The sequence below is a fragment of the Gamsiella multidivaricata genome, assembly GCF_025024155.1.
Source record: "Gamsiella multidivaricata strain RSA 2152 chromosome Unknown BC939scaffold_12, whole genome shotgun sequence".
Taxonomy (NCBI): domain Eukaryota; kingdom Fungi; phylum Mortierellomycota; class Mortierellomycetes; order Mortierellales; family Mortierellaceae; genus Gamsiella; species Gamsiella multidivaricata.
In genome coordinates this window covers 43,000-55,827 of record NW_026251720.1, presented here as the reverse complement: position 1 = coordinate 55,827, position 12,828 = coordinate 43,000, and the positions used below count along the sequence as shown (strand labels likewise).

General features: G+C 49.1%; 7 protein-coding genes across 7 annotated transcripts; 2 read left to right on the top strand and 5 right to left on the bottom strand.

Moving 5' to 3' along the window:
• Window positions 1-173: 173 nt before the first annotated feature.
• Window positions 174-1,172, bottom strand: BC939DRAFT_442163 (uncharacterized protein; the record flags this gene model as incomplete). Its single annotated transcript, XM_051554342.1, has 3 exons — window positions 174-245; window positions 384-1,025; window positions 1,137-1,172. The coding sequence occupies 2 exons, from the start codon at window positions 1,170-1,172 to the stop codon at window positions 384-386; spliced, it is 678 nt and encodes a 225-aa protein (XP_051415242.1). The 3' UTR covers window positions 174-245.
• On the bottom strand, window positions 1,079-3,611 carry BC939DRAFT_420721 (IgA peptidase M64-domain-containing protein). Its single transcript, XM_051553078.1, has 4 exons — window positions 2,884-3,611; window positions 2,665-2,782; window positions 2,337-2,585; window positions 1,079-2,241 (listed from the first exon to the last, which is right to left on the bottom strand). The coding sequence occupies exons 1-4, from the start codon at window positions 3,424-3,426 to the stop codon at window positions 1,175-1,177; spliced, it is 1,977 nt and encodes a 658-aa protein (XP_051415241.1). The 5' UTR covers window positions 3,427-3,611; the 3' UTR covers window positions 1,079-1,174.
• Window positions 3,612-5,282: 1,671 nt separating this feature from the next.
• On the top strand, window positions 5,283-6,649 carry BC939DRAFT_37279 (uncharacterized protein). Its single transcript, XM_051551678.1, has 5 exons — window positions 5,283-5,472; window positions 5,583-5,741; window positions 5,861-6,082; window positions 6,227-6,330; window positions 6,436-6,649. The coding sequence occupies exons 1-5, from the start codon at window positions 5,376-5,378 to the stop codon at window positions 6,535-6,537; spliced, it is 684 nt and encodes a 227-aa protein (XP_051415240.1). The 5' UTR covers window positions 5,283-5,375; the 3' UTR covers window positions 6,538-6,649.
• Window positions 6,650-6,760: 111 nt separating this feature from the next.
• On the bottom strand, window positions 6,761-7,588 carry BC939DRAFT_474416 (uncharacterized protein; the record flags this gene model as incomplete). The annotated part of the gene is made up of 1 exon (XM_051558417.1): window positions 6,761-7,588. The coding sequence occupies one exon, from the start codon at window positions 7,586-7,588 to the stop codon at window positions 6,761-6,763; it is 828 nt and encodes a 275-aa protein (XP_051415239.1).
• Window positions 7,589-7,776: 188 nt separating this feature from the next.
• BC939DRAFT_442157 (mitochondrial carrier domain-containing protein) lies at window positions 7,777-10,356 on the bottom strand. The gene is made up of 7 exons (XM_051554341.1): window positions 10,087-10,356; window positions 9,191-9,339; window positions 8,960-9,103; window positions 8,734-8,840; window positions 8,450-8,621; window positions 8,236-8,330; window positions 7,777-8,131 (listed from the first exon to the last, which is right to left on the bottom strand). Exons 1-7 carry the CDS (start codon window positions 10,119-10,121, stop codon window positions 7,916-7,918), a joined length of 918 nt encoding a protein of 305 aa, XP_051415238.1. The 5' UTR covers window positions 10,122-10,356; the 3' UTR covers window positions 7,777-7,915.
• A 292-nt stretch (window positions 10,357-10,648) lies between these two features.
• Window positions 10,649-12,073, top strand: BC939DRAFT_490507 (uncharacterized protein). Its single transcript, XM_051559454.1, has 2 exons — window positions 10,649-11,354; window positions 11,473-12,073. Exons 1-2 carry the CDS (start codon window positions 11,031-11,033, stop codon window positions 11,872-11,874), a joined length of 726 nt encoding a protein of 241 aa, XP_051415237.1. The 5' UTR covers window positions 10,649-11,030; the 3' UTR covers window positions 11,875-12,073.
• Window positions 12,074-12,088: 15 nt separating this feature from the next.
• BC939DRAFT_393801 (uncharacterized protein) lies at window positions 12,089-12,702 on the bottom strand (the record flags this gene model as incomplete). Its single annotated transcript, XM_051552114.1, has 2 exons — window positions 12,089-12,334; window positions 12,493-12,702. The coding sequence occupies 2 exons, from the start codon at window positions 12,700-12,702 to the stop codon at window positions 12,089-12,091; spliced, it is 456 nt and encodes a 151-aa protein (XP_051415236.1).
• Window positions 12,703-12,828: the final 126 nt, after the last annotated feature.

The window sequence follows — 12,828 nt, the reverse complement described above, 5'->3', positions numbered from 1 at the left end:
AGGTGCAGTACATAGAAAAATCGTACAGGGGCTGCTCAGTAGCGCGCCGATGATACCTGAATGTGCAGCATTTAAGAATAGCTGAAAAATGAAACAACAGATCACGCCTGCGGCAATCATGCTGGCATGGCTTCATGCTGTTATTTCCCTTCAAAGACACGATCAGCGTTCATTTTTCAAAGCTCAAATATTTTCAATTGTAGGTAATGAAGAACTCCAAACACGATCTAAGGCAGCGCATGCAGGTATATGTCGCCCTACCATTACAGGGCATGCTTGAAAACAGGCAATGGTGTGTTGAAGCTGTCAAAGAATCTGCCTAAAGCTATTGGCGAACATTTTATTACGTGGTTACACAACTTTGCACCTTCCTATTCTGTTCTTTAGAAGCTAGCGACGGTAGCAAGGCCGAGGGCGGCCATAGACACAATATAGGGCATGTTCAACTGCAGCAGGGATGCTGCATTCGCTGTATTTGGGCTGCTTCCAGTGCTCGTGGGAGTGCCTGCAGATGTGGTGGGGTTGGGAGTGGTCGAGTTGTTAGAATTACATTGAAGCATCACGCTGAAAGGCGCTATCTTGGCCGTAGCTTCGGCAACCTGAGTGGCATCGCAGGCTACAGGCGCCGACCCCTGTGTGGCCGTGCACGAGGCGGCTGCACCCTTGGGCCCGAATGTGTCAGTGGACCAGTGGCAGAGGCAGGTCTTGATCGCATTGTTCTGGGCGGCAGCCACAAGAGCGCTCCCATTGACTGAATTGTTAGCAAAGACCGCTTGGAGCTGTTGCATATCCACAGGAGTCAACGCAGCACAGGTCGGTTCGTTTGGAATGGCGGCAAACGCACATTGGGAGCATGCATTGTTTTCGATAGTCTGAGCGGATACCCTGGCTGCGATAGCAACGAGAGCGAAGAAGAGTGCTTTGAAATGCATGCTGGAGGGCAAGAAAAGAGGGGAGCAAAGGAACCAGATGATTTTGCGCGAAAGGTTGAATTTGTGGAGTGGAAGAAAAACGAAGGGGAGTGTCTTTTTTTTTTTTTTTTGGGCATTCGACTTTCTTGAAGCATAAAAAGATGGACCGAAAGATGGTAGCACGCAGGAGAGCCCGAAGAAATAAATAGCTGCCTTTATTTGAACGATGCACGAATAAAGGGGCGCAAAACAAGAGGCCATGCTCACTGTGTACACAGTCTTTTGGCAACAACAAACACTTTGCTGGCCTTCAACAACCCGCGTGGATCCTTGCGGGCTTCTGGGGTCTTGAAATCTATCTTGATTTCCCAGATACCTTCCTCTGATCCGGGCACCTCGATCCTGAACTCGTCGTCGAACTCTGGCTGGTGCTCTCCGTTCTTGAGCCAGCGAGCAGTGTATGCCTCACCGTCAATACGTTGGGAGAGATTATCACGGAACTGGCCCAGGGGAATTACCTTGGCCTCGATTGCAAAGGAAGAAATCTCCTTCTCATCATCGTCACGCTGACAATCCACGTTGATCCCGTCCAGCAAACTGGCTTTGCCCAGAAGACGATGCCAGAGTCCTTCCTTGCAGACGGAACAGAACTGAGTCGAAGCCATGTTGCGCATCAAGCAGTGCTCATGGTTGCTCCTCCATGTCTTGCGGCCATTAATATCGTAAGTGGGATAGGCAGAGATGACGCTATTGTCGAAGCGGTACAGGTCCTCGCCCATGAACTCGTGCATTGTAACAGAGCAGAGCTGACGGATAGGTCTAGAAGGATCTAAAGGCTCGTTGTCATACTTGGCGCCCTGGCGGAATTCGATCTCGTGAGGACCAGCACTGAAGCCCTCCTCGCCTGCCCATTCCGAAAAATCGCGGTCATAGCCGCCGGGTGTGGTCCAGTTGAGCCGCTTGCCATCCAGATAAACCTCAAAGGAGTCATCCGTGTCGACTCCTGAGTGAGAGATCTTGAGACTCCAGCGCTTCCATTGCCCGTCCGAGTTGAACTTGACTTTGTAGGGGCCCTTTTTCAGGTCATACCAGGCGTAATCCTGAGCGCGTAGAACATTCTTTTCCTCGCGGGGAATTGCGTCGGTGAGCCAATGCTTCCACTTGATGTTTTGAATACTCCAGCGCTCAGCATTGACGCCCGAGTACACGTATCCGCCGTCATATTCTTCGCCGACGTTGATGAGACTATGGCCAAGCTCATGGCGCAAAACAACGGTGCCTGATTTGTTTGAGCTGGTAGAAATGACAAACTCTCCCCCGAGACCTCCGTCTACGCACATTGGAACGAGTTGCAGAGCCATTTGAGTGACCAGCATACTTAAAAAAATAATAATGAGCGCGTCGCACATTCCCCGAACCACTTACAGTACGGGTCATTGCCAATCAAACTGGGGAAATCGCAGGCATATTTTCCAACAGCACGGCAAGCCTGTCGGGCAGCGCGAGGATCCGCGACATAGATGCCGCGAAGTTCCGTGCCGTCCCTGTAGAGACGGAAGCTGGTATCTTTCCACTTGCCATTGACGCCAATGCCGCTTTCTCTGGATGGCCTAAAAAGAGCATAGACATTAAATAGGGGCAGGAAGGACTTGAAGGTATCTCCAACGAACATATCTATATAAAGGCATGAGGGTCGGTGGTCAGTTGAAGAGCGATAATTGAAGATGATGGAGGCGAAAAAGAGGTCACTCACCATCGACAAGACGTTGCATGTCGCTAAAGAACCTGTCGCGTTCGTCCAGGGTGTATCCATCGCCCATAAAGACGATAGTAACGCGGTTCTTGTCAGGACCGCTGTCGATCAGTTTACGCTAAATTAGCAAAAGAGGCAGATAATACGAAAAGTTAATACCTAATTGAATTGGATCCGTGCATTTTGTTGCAGTTGAGTTTACAAGGTGTTCTGCAGTACCACTTCGTCATCTTCTTGCAGGCCATTAGCGGACCCCTTGAAGACCTGCTGGCCCTGCGCCTGTGGGAGACGTGAAAAGTTCGTCAGATCCACCAGTGCGTCGGCAGAACCGTCCTCAGTCTGATGGTCGCACACGCTTTTCAGAAACCCTTGCTCGATCTCGGCCCAGTCCTTTTGGGCATTGGTGTTGAGTTCCAAAAGGTCCCTTGATGCGTCCTCGCCATTCTCTTGATCCGCAAAGGATGGCCCATGGTGGTGATCCTCGTTATGCGACTTGCGGCTGATCACCTGGGCCCTTTCGCCGCGTCTATCGACGGGATACAGGTTCCTGAAGGCCTGAGTTTCACCCCGGTCGAGGATAGTGCAGCGGCGGGTGCCATCGGCCATTATGAGGCGGTCGACAAGGGTAAAGAAGCCGGTGATGTCATGCTCATCGTTAGGGTACGCGTAAGAGGCAACAGCGGTGCCAGCAGCAGTGGAGGGGAAGGTTGTAGCCAGGGCCACAAGGGCAATGGCACTGGAGAGGAAGAGACAGATGCGCATAATGCGTCTTACTGGCAGTGTGAGGCGATAAGGGCTCGGAAGAGAAGGCAGGGGCAGTTGAGCCGAGGGCGAAGAGGGAATGAGATTGGATTCCTTGGATGGGCGATGGGGGATGGGAACAAAGGCGTGATGTTGGGGAGAAGGCCCCTTTGTGGGAGACGCGGATGCGTGGTGGGAAGAGAGTGCTATTGAGGACAGCGAATCGGACAGCAGCACCCCTGAGCAGCGAATTTCTTTCCAAATGCGGGCACGATCTTCCACATGGCGTTTCGCTGGACGCCACAAATGGGTCTCCACGAGGATAGACTACCGACGATGGCATTATCAGCGCTGCCACCAACTTGATACATCCGCAAGGAAAAACAAAGGCAGGATGCTGCTCTCGTGCCTTGCTTCGTTCCTGCTACGGCTACAGAACTACTACGCCATCGAAGGCAATGTGAGTGTCGCATGCGCTGTAATGTCCCGTCCAACTGGGCATGTACTGGAGTGAACGTTTGTAGAACAGAAAAACTCCATTTTCATGAGATCCAGCGACCTTACATAATTTAGGTACGGGGCCCAGTCCCCTTCCTGGCACATATCAATCGAGGCTTCTTTTTGCCTCTGTGGTCATAAGGCGCTTGTAAGCACAGAAAAACGAAAAAGAAACCCCCACCCACACATTAATACACAGAACTCATTCGATTTTGCACATAGAATGCATCAAGATTTCAACGGCCGGATGCCTCATTCATTGTGTAGAAGCGAATCGAGACGGCTGAGCTTCAAGTGACGTGTTACGTTGGTTCGATGCTTTTCCTTCCTCCGGTCAGACTCCTGGATATATAAGCATCTGCTGCGGTTGATATGGAGTCCGAGTGCCATGCCGAACCAGCCGTCAAGACGGATGATACTTTCAACGGCGTGTCCACGGTTGTATATCTATTTGTTTGCAGATCCGCGCAGGGCTTTTAAAAGAAGAAAGCGACTGCGACAGTGAGAACCGCATTGCGATCCAATCGCTTTAAAATGATAAAGCTGATACGGATGCACTCAGATGCGAACCAAAGCGTTCCATATCACAGAGGCATACGACATCGGGTGAGTACCGAAGCTGTGAAAGCCTTTTTTTATTTTTTTTTTATTTTTTTTTTGTTATTTCCTTTCAGCTTCCAATATTTACACAAAGTATCACTTGGAGCATAGACAAGTTAATCCGAACGCGTCGGACTCTGGAATATGCCTAGTACAACTTGAAGACAACACAACAAAGCATACGTTTCCTGTTTGTTGATGGTCTGGAGAATTGAACGAGCAACGGCAACCTGCTGCCTCTTTCCTTCCTCTGTGTCGGTATAAAGGTTGCTTTTGATGATGATGGACGGATCAGGCGCAAAATTCAGGATAGGGCAGCCCTCGTGCAACGCACATATTCCCCTCTGGAAGGCGTTTAAACCATTGTCTCGTGTGCGACGTAGCTAAACAATACTATGCATTATCTCAAATTCCGAGCTTCAACAGAGACAAATACTTGAAGTCGAACGTAGTCCTGGTGGTGGCCATCAGGCGCACATAAGCATGGTGTTCAAGGATTGCGCGCACAACCATTCAAATAACTTATGTGCTTATTCTATAAAGGAATGAATAACAATTCTTTTTTTCACAGGTCGCCATATGTGGATCCCAGCAACGGGCTTCAGTTTACTCATCCGCATCAAGAAGTCTCGTCCTGCGTTACCATCCAGCGTGTCTTTATGCTTCGTGTTTCAGCAGCTATAAAAAATAGGAGTCGTTGCACAAAATGACCGCGTTTTTGTGACTTCCTCAATTGGAGAACGCGTCAAACCTTAATCTGTTTGTTTGTTTTGGCATCGCGTGTTGACTTTTTGTCCTCGCTTGCTCCTCATCCCTCGAACCTCATCCCCCATCCTTATCCCTCCATCCTTAATCCTTTGCATACTCCAGACATGTCCTCATCTACACCCCGCTCCATGACCGCTGGAGCGCGTAATATCCTGCGCTCGAACGACTCGGCCTCACTCTGGAACTACACGGTCGCCCCAGGTACGCATCGCCTCCGTCGTCACAACCTGCAGGAGTGCCCTGCGCCTTTAGCATTGTCGATAGTTCAAGCTGCTGAATATCCAGTTTGCCTCTTCTACTGACTACATTAGGCTGGAGCATGAAGGAAGCTGAAATTCTACGCAAGGCACTGATGAAGTTTGGGGTCGGCAATTGGTCAAAGATCATCGAGTCGAACTGTTTGGTTGGAAAAACGAATGCCCAGATGAACTTGCAGACACAACGCATGCTAGGCCAGCAAAGTACTGCAGGTAGGTTTGTTTTGCTCAGCTTCGCTTCATATTTCTCTATCTATACCGTCTATGCGCCACAATGCAATCGACTCGATTGTTCTGATTCGGCTATGTTACTACTGCCCGGCGTCCATTAGAATTTGCGGGATTGCATATTGACCCAAGAGTGATCGGCCAGAAGAATTCTTTGATCCAGGGAGACCATATTCGACGCAAGAACGGATGTATCGTCAACACAGGAGCGAAGCTTTCGAGAGAAGAGATTCGTCGCAGGGTGGCAGAGAACAAGGAACAATACGAACTCCCAGAGGAAGAATGGAGCGTCATCGAGCTGCCTTTACCGGAAGACCCACAACTACGTACGTTTGATGACTCTATTTGGCCGTTAGTGCATTTCGCATCGTCAAGGAGATAGTATGGGAAGGAACCAAACATCAGTCATGCCCTAACACACCTCTTTTTTTCTTTTTTCTTTTTTTTTTATCTCTGTATTCTTTGAAAAGTTCTGGAGGCGAAGCGGTCAGAAAAGATCCGATTAGAGTTGGAGCTGAAGAACGTACAACGCCAGATTGGCATGTTACGGAAATCAGGAAAGACAAAGATAGAGGTAATTGGCGCACGAAAGTTAGAGAGCGAATTTAGTCTACTTTATTCTTATGGCGAGAATAAGAAACGGTTGTTGACTCGGCTCTAAAATCCTCCTTGATTACAGATCGAAGGCTCAGAGTCGCCCAAAATGGAGCAGGATGAGGACGATCGGGAAGAGATGATTGAAGACCAACCGATAGGAAAGCGACCGAGGATCGAAGCATAAGATTTGAGCACAACATCGATCCAATATCATTCATATAAATCTTCAACAAAGACAGCACTGGATTCCCCTTTGTATGTTATTCTGATGCCGAAAAAAGCGTTCGAGAAAGACATCCAACAGTGCTCAGGAGAAAAACAGCTTCAACTGCAGTCAATGTTCATCAGCTGTTTGTTATACAGCATTTTTATTGGGGACTGATCTGATTCGCGATGCACCAACTCTTTCAAGCAACGTGTAAAAGATAGCCTTGGGTAATCAGCCGCTCTACGTCGCCCCGCTTCACAAAGTGTTCCGAGTTCTTCTTCAGACTCAGCGTGGCCCCGCTCTCGGTAACGATATCTCCGCAGTCCTTTATGACCCTGACCGTAATAAAGACCTCCTTGGGTGGCGAGATCATACCGAGGCCCAGATCGATCTCTCCAAATGTGCCCTGACTCGAATACTTGTTTCTACATTGTCTTTCGTATTCGTTAAAGAAGACAATTTCGTCTGGAGAGAGTAACCGCCGAGAGGACTCTGATAAAGTGTTGAAGGCCCAGGCGAGCTCCTTGATCTTTTCGATCCGCTGGTAATGATAGGCCATTAAGATCCGCTTGTTGCGCTGGAGTGGCGTCATATGGACGAGATACTTTGTCCAGAATATCTCTGTCAGCGATTGCAGCGCCTGTTGTTTCTGTGCCTGAAGACCCATCATGGAGGCATGTGATGATGTAGTCAAGTGAACGGCTGTGGAACTGGACGGCGATGGGTCCTCAAGCATGGCGAGGGTCGTGTGATTGGTGTCTGTGTCTCCTGCTTGCTCCTGTGTTCCTGTTGCTGCGAGTGTTGATGCTGACGCAAAGGAGCTATGCTGTTCGTGCCATCGTCGTTCAACTTCGGATTCGACCTGGTGCTTTTGAAGACCGTATTCACGAATGAGGGCTTGGCAGGTTTCGTGCAGGTGCCGAATCTCGCGCGTGATGGAGCGGACGAGGGGGTCATTATAGGGTGGAAAGTGATCTATTGTCCGCTTGGTTTCGCGCGCCAGTTTTGATGCCTCTTCGCCATACATGAGCGAAGAGAATCAGAGAAGGAGTTGAAGGGGAAGAGCGATAACAAGGAGGAGTTTTGGTGACGGCCAAAGCAAGGGAGTCTAAAGGAAAGGAGTGTTCAGTTCAGTGGGGCCGAGTCGCGTTTTTGGTGTTCAAGTCGGTTGTTTATGAAATGAAAGACTGTTTCACCCGTCAAAAGATAAAATTGGTGGCAAATGTTTTTTATTTGGTTGGTTGGAATGGGAGAAATAGGAGAATAGGAGAATAGGATAGGGCGGGCGGGGACATGGGGCATAAAAGCGTTCGCGAGACGAATAAACAGCCATTTGTCTTTCCTTGATTGAAGTCTACGCCGGCTTTGCAATGTCGTTCAGACGGCTAACGAGCAGCTCATATGTTAAGATAGTCAGCGCACTCGCAGGGACTGTCCTGAGCAGGTTTGTCGGCATGCCCTTGTAAAAGGCTCGAATACCTTCCTCCCGGTAGATGACTTTGCATGCATGGATGATGCCGTGGTACTTTGGTGGGTAGGTCGATTGATTCTGAAGCCGTGTTCTAATGACCTAGGTTCAATAACGCATTCGCGTGCCACAATAGCAGACTATTAGCACTGAATATCAACATTCCTGGCTCCTCGATTGATAACATATGCCATTTTCTGCAGTACCTCGTGCGGGTAAGTAGCGATACTAGCTGCCATTTTGGAGGTCGAGGAGGCGATGAGAATATTGGTGCTGCTCACTTGATCGGAATCCTGTGCCTCTATAGGAAGGCATTCGTGAACGTTCATAGCACGTCAGCAAACTGTCTAGCTGTTTTGATTAAGCATCCTGTATCGACCATGTCTCTAACTGACTGTGATTGTATAACTCGATACTTACTCAGCCATTGCCTAAGTTTTTCATAGAGTGGAAACTGCAGTGCCACGTGCGAGATGCCCATTAAAGACGATCCGAGTCCCTTGTAGAATCCGCGAAGTCCTTCATGCTTGTAGATAGTTGTAAATGCATGGAGCGTGTTGTTGTAACGATATGGGGTATGATCACTCTGGGTCTATCAAATTGAAGATTGCAGATGAGAAAGTTGCGTAAATGTTAGCGAGTATAATGCGATATGAAGCTGCTGAGAGCGATGCAAAGATCCCAATTGTCGTCGTTGCACGCACCATGAAACGCGTCTTGATCACCCAGAGTGGGTTCGTAATTGTAGTGCTTGTGGCTCCGGCCGACATTGCGGCAACAATATATACAAAAAGATTGGATTCGTGGTGCCCTGCGATAAGGAAACGGTCAAATTAGACTTGATATGCCCATATAAATGTCCTTCATTGCATGGTGTTCTGCGACATCCTTCTTTTCAACCGCTTAGAGAGTGCAGCACGAAGTCCTTACCAGTCTGCCGTGCGACTAAATCCTTAAAGTAGTCATATGCCGTAAAGTAGATAGCCCAAGTTGGCAAATATCCAAATATCGTAGGCCCTAGTCCTCTGTATAGACCTCGGATGCCCTCCTCTGTCCAGATCCTGGTCAGGGTTCCTACAGCCGCACGAAAGTACATTAAGAATTATTAAGGTTAAACGGCTGAGCAGGATTATTTTGAGAATTCATTCCTTGAAGACTTGCCTGCTGTTCCCTTGTATGACTTTCTGGCTGGACTGATCACGCCCTGGTTCTGCAATCGCGTCTTGACGACATCCAGCGGGCAGGTCACCACTGAGGTGACCAGTCCAGCGCCTGCTCCTGCAATGGTGTGTTTCAATTGATCCGATTCTCTACGATCCACAATCGCATATAAGAAATCATAGAGAAAGATGATGTTAGATTGCATGAACGCAAAGGTGGCAGGCTCAGCATTTTTTTTTTTCGCTAGCTTGCTTGCCAAGACAAGACAGCGATAAAAAAAATGAAAAGATTGAAAGAACGGAATAAGACGAAGAGAGGAATGGACAGAGACATGGGGTTTCTGGCATTCTGTCCAGGTTCTGTGGCTGTTTTTGCATCAAAGCATCAAAGCTATCTCTTGAATGGACGCTGAGCAATTGAGCATTGTGATGAACTTGATGTCGCTCCAATTGATGTTATCCGCAAGAAGAAGGGCGTAGTCATAGAGCCATTGCTGCTGAAGATGAAGACGATCCTCCTGCAAAATTTTCAAGGCTGGTTGCGAGTCGGCTGCTGTTATCGGTATGATGTATGTTCAATGCTATGTAACTTTCTTCTTTTAGCCCCAAAAGATCAGCCTGGAGAATTCACACGCCTCAAACGATAAATAGTCTGCGATGCGCCCTCGAACCGCTGGTCCCGGTCCTCTTGTCCCGGATGCGTGCGTGTCATCGCGTTGCCGTGTCGTCGCGTCGTCATCAAGGTTTTTTAACTTGCAGGCTTTTCCTGTAGTCCAGCGGTTGGATTGCTTTCTGGTTATTTTCCTGATGAGTATGAAAGGTGTGGTGACCAAGCGCGATCTGGTGCAGCGGCGAGGAATGAGACATGAGAGGAGCGAAGAAGGAAGAGAATGATACCTGAGCTTGATCGCCCACCATTCACGAGTGGACATTGTTGGGGAAAGAGGCAGACGAAACGAGAGAGTCGTGTTGCCGGGTTATGATTGAGTACACGCTCTTGAAGAAAAGGATAGTGCCGATCAGTGAAAGATGAGCTAAGGTTTGGTGGAGTGAAGGAAAAAGAATGAGAAGAATTGGGGAGGAGGAGGGATTGAGAGAAAGAGAGAGAGAGAGTGAGTGAGTGAGTGAGATAGAGAGTGAGTGAGTGAGAGTGAGAGAGTGAGAGAGAGGAAGAAGGAAGGAAGGAAAGGAAAGGGATGGAGTTGATGAGTGATGTGATGCGATGTGCGGTGCAAAGTGACGTGCATAGTTGCACAGTAGTACATGTGCAGCAGTAGTTAGTAGTATGTCACATACCGCGTATACCGCGTGTTCCAACGAGCGAACGAAACCCCTCGCGACGCCAGCGGCAATTCTTACAATATCAATTATGATAATGAGCGCACTCTTTCACGTACGGTAGATTTGTGCGTTAACTAATATCTATCATATGCATATGTTTGTACGTGCACTGGTCTCTCTTTCTCTCTCTCTCTCTCTCTCTCTTTCTCTCTCTCTTCCACACACACAACCACGCTAGTACACCCGCTGTAGTTCGGTGCTGGATCAGCTAGTATTCGCAGTTAGTGTCCAAACACTCGCGTCTCCCCGGTCGGTTTCCAGGGCTCTCCAGGGTTTGGGAACAAACACCTCCAATTGGCCATCCCCGTCACATGATGCCCTAGAACCTCACCTCTCCTCTTGCCTTCTTTTTCTTTGTCGCCATCCTCTCTTCCTCCTCCACTCCCTCTTCCTCTTCATCTTTTTCTACCTCTCGTTCTCTTGCTGCACTTTCATCGTACCATACCATACCGTATTACATATCGCAGAAAAAATCCCTTCCTCCTCCTCCAAGTGCAAACATGTCTCACCAACGATCAAAGTCTACGTCCTCCTTGGGTATCAACAGCCCCCCCACCACACCCGCCGCGATCTCTATTCCCAGGCAGCGATCCATGTCAACCTCCCTGGGCATGGCGACCTCCCCTATCGCCTTCTCTGGCACAAGCTATGTCTTCAACAACCCAATGGGCTCGCCTTCCTCCACCGTGGCCTCGGCTTCTTCCTCTGGACCGGGCTCCGGCACCACTCCCCCGACGAACCTCTCCAATAACATCCCTTCTCAGCTCAACAGACGCTTCTCTGCCAGTTTCACTAACCCATTGAATGTGGTCAATGCACATCACGTAAGTGGAACTCTATAGGAAATAAAAACAGGCGGGAAAAGATTCTGAGTGACGACCGCATGCATGCAAACAAAAAATACCAGCTGACATGAATTCTTGCATATTTTAACGCAATTAGCCAACTGAAGAACGACGCCGCAGATCGAGCCTCTTCGGGAGCTCGCCCCCAGTCTCGCGCTCTGATCATCATTCATCAGACCATTCAAATTCAACCAGCAGTACCGGCATTAGTAGTGGTATTGGAGAGCTCTTCCGCAAATTCTCAACCAGCGGTCGATCTGGGGCTGGTGCTGCTGCTGCTGCTCAGCATCCCATGGATACAAACGAATCCGGCCCTCCAGCCCGACACTTTGGCAGTGGCCCTCTTTCGAATGCTCCCGAGAGCAACACCGGACACCCATTTGAACAGCATCCCCATCTCCGTTCAGTCGAAGCTTTGGAGCCATCGCAACAGGATAAGAACTCGCGACCGAGCACTCCTATGGGGAACATGATCCTCAATGGCCAAATGCTCGATTAAACTTTGCTGTGCACATTCACCGTTTTTCACACAACAAGATTGACGATAAGAGCTGCAAAACAGATAGCAAACGATAGCCGACGGCCTCTTACTCTCATTTGTCGACAATGGTGGCGCATCTTTTACCGTTTTTTTTTTCTTGCGAATAAGTGCACCATACCATGGATACCATGTCTTTGTGAAAAGTAATTGAAAAGAATAAAAAAAATTACGTTTATAGTACAGTATGTTGTGGTGTGCCATAGCAGGCCTGCTCCAGCTCCCATATCGTCCTGTCGACCTCCTCTTTGAGCCCCAGCACCCGCTGCTTCACCGCTGTTTTTTGTGTCGAAAGCTCATTTTGCCGCCGCGTGGACAGCTCTGAAAGTGTGTTGGCATCATTCAAAAGAAGTGTCTGCTTCAGCTCCGTGACCATGGCCAGCAATGACTCTGCGGAAGACACAATGTTGGTGGCTCGTCCCTGGATCTGGTATGACTCCTGCGCCAGCTTGTACTTGTCCTTCGAGACCGACGACTCGTTGTATGTGATCTAGTGCGTCCAATTTGAAGAAAGAGTAAGGTCAGGTCTCTTTGTCGATAGACTACGATCCATGTGAGAAAGGGAAACTGGTTCCTTACGGAAGCGACCTTGACAATGTCGCCAAAGGACTCCATCAGCTGTGCCACGTCCATATCAAGTCGCTTGTTGTAGGCCTCCTCAATCTCTTGAAGAGCGCTTAGGCTGGAGCTCTTGGCCCCAATGCCTGGTCCACCAGCTGCTGAGGCTCCTCCCGCTGTTATGACCGGTGCTGGCGCTACTGATCCTGCACCGACTACACTGCCGGGCATGATGGGTGCTGTGCCACCCGTCGCAAGTCCTCCTACTCCCATGGGTCGCGATGTCATTCTTACAAAAGTTGCTGTTGATTCTTGCTGATTCCTGCAGCCTTGTTCTCGGTGCGGATGAAGCGTTGC

What these genes read in the sequence shown, in the direction of transcription:
- BC939DRAFT_420721 (XM_051553078.1), bottom strand. Translation starts at nt 3,426, where the DNA reads ATGCGCATCTGTCTCTTCCTCTCCAGTGCCATTGCCCTTGTGGCCCTG. An exon ending in TGCAAGAAGATGACGAAGTG is followed by an intron (nt 2,783 to 2,883) that starts GTACTGCAGAAC and finishes TTGCTAATTTAG; the next exon opens with CGTAAACTGATCGACAGCGG. An exon ending in GATTGGCAATGACCCGTACT is followed by an intron (nt 2,242 to 2,336) that starts GTAAGTGGTTCG and finishes CAATGTGCGTAG; the next exon opens with ACGGAGGTCTCGGGGGAGAG.
- BC939DRAFT_37279 (XM_051551678.1), top strand. Translation starts at nt 5,376, where the DNA reads ATGTCCTCATCTACACCCCGCTCCATGACCGCTGGAGCGCGTAATATC. An exon ending in AGGCCAGCAAAGTACTGCAG is followed by an intron (nt 5,742 to 5,860) that starts GTAGGTTTGTTT and finishes GGCGTCCATTAG; the next exon opens with AATTTGCGGGATTGCATATT. An exon ending in CAGGAAAGACAAAGATAGAG is followed by an intron (nt 6,331 to 6,435) that starts GTAATTGGCGCA and finishes CCTTGATTACAG; the next exon opens with ATCGAAGGCTCAGAGTCGCC.
- BC939DRAFT_442157 (XM_051554341.1), bottom strand. Translation starts at nt 10,121, where the DNA reads ATGTCCACTCGTGAATGGTGGGCGATCAAGCTCAG. An exon ending in AAAACTTAGGCAATGGCTGA is followed by an intron (nt 8,331 to 8,449) that starts GTAAGTATCGAG and finishes GCCTTCCTATAG; the next exon opens with AGGCACAGGATTCCGATCAA. An exon ending in TCGCTACTTACCCGCACGAG is followed by an intron (nt 8,132 to 8,235) that starts GTACTGCAGAAA and finishes TATTGAACCTAG; the next exon opens with GTCATTAGAACACGGCTTCA.
- BC939DRAFT_490507 (XM_051559454.1), top strand. Translation starts at nt 11,031, where the DNA reads ATGTCTCACCAACGATCAAAGTCTACGTCCTCCTTGGGTATCAACAGC. An exon ending in ATGTGGTCAATGCACATCAC is followed by an intron (nt 11,355 to 11,472) that starts GTAAGTGGAACT and finishes TAACGCAATTAG; the next exon opens with CCAACTGAAGAACGACGCCG.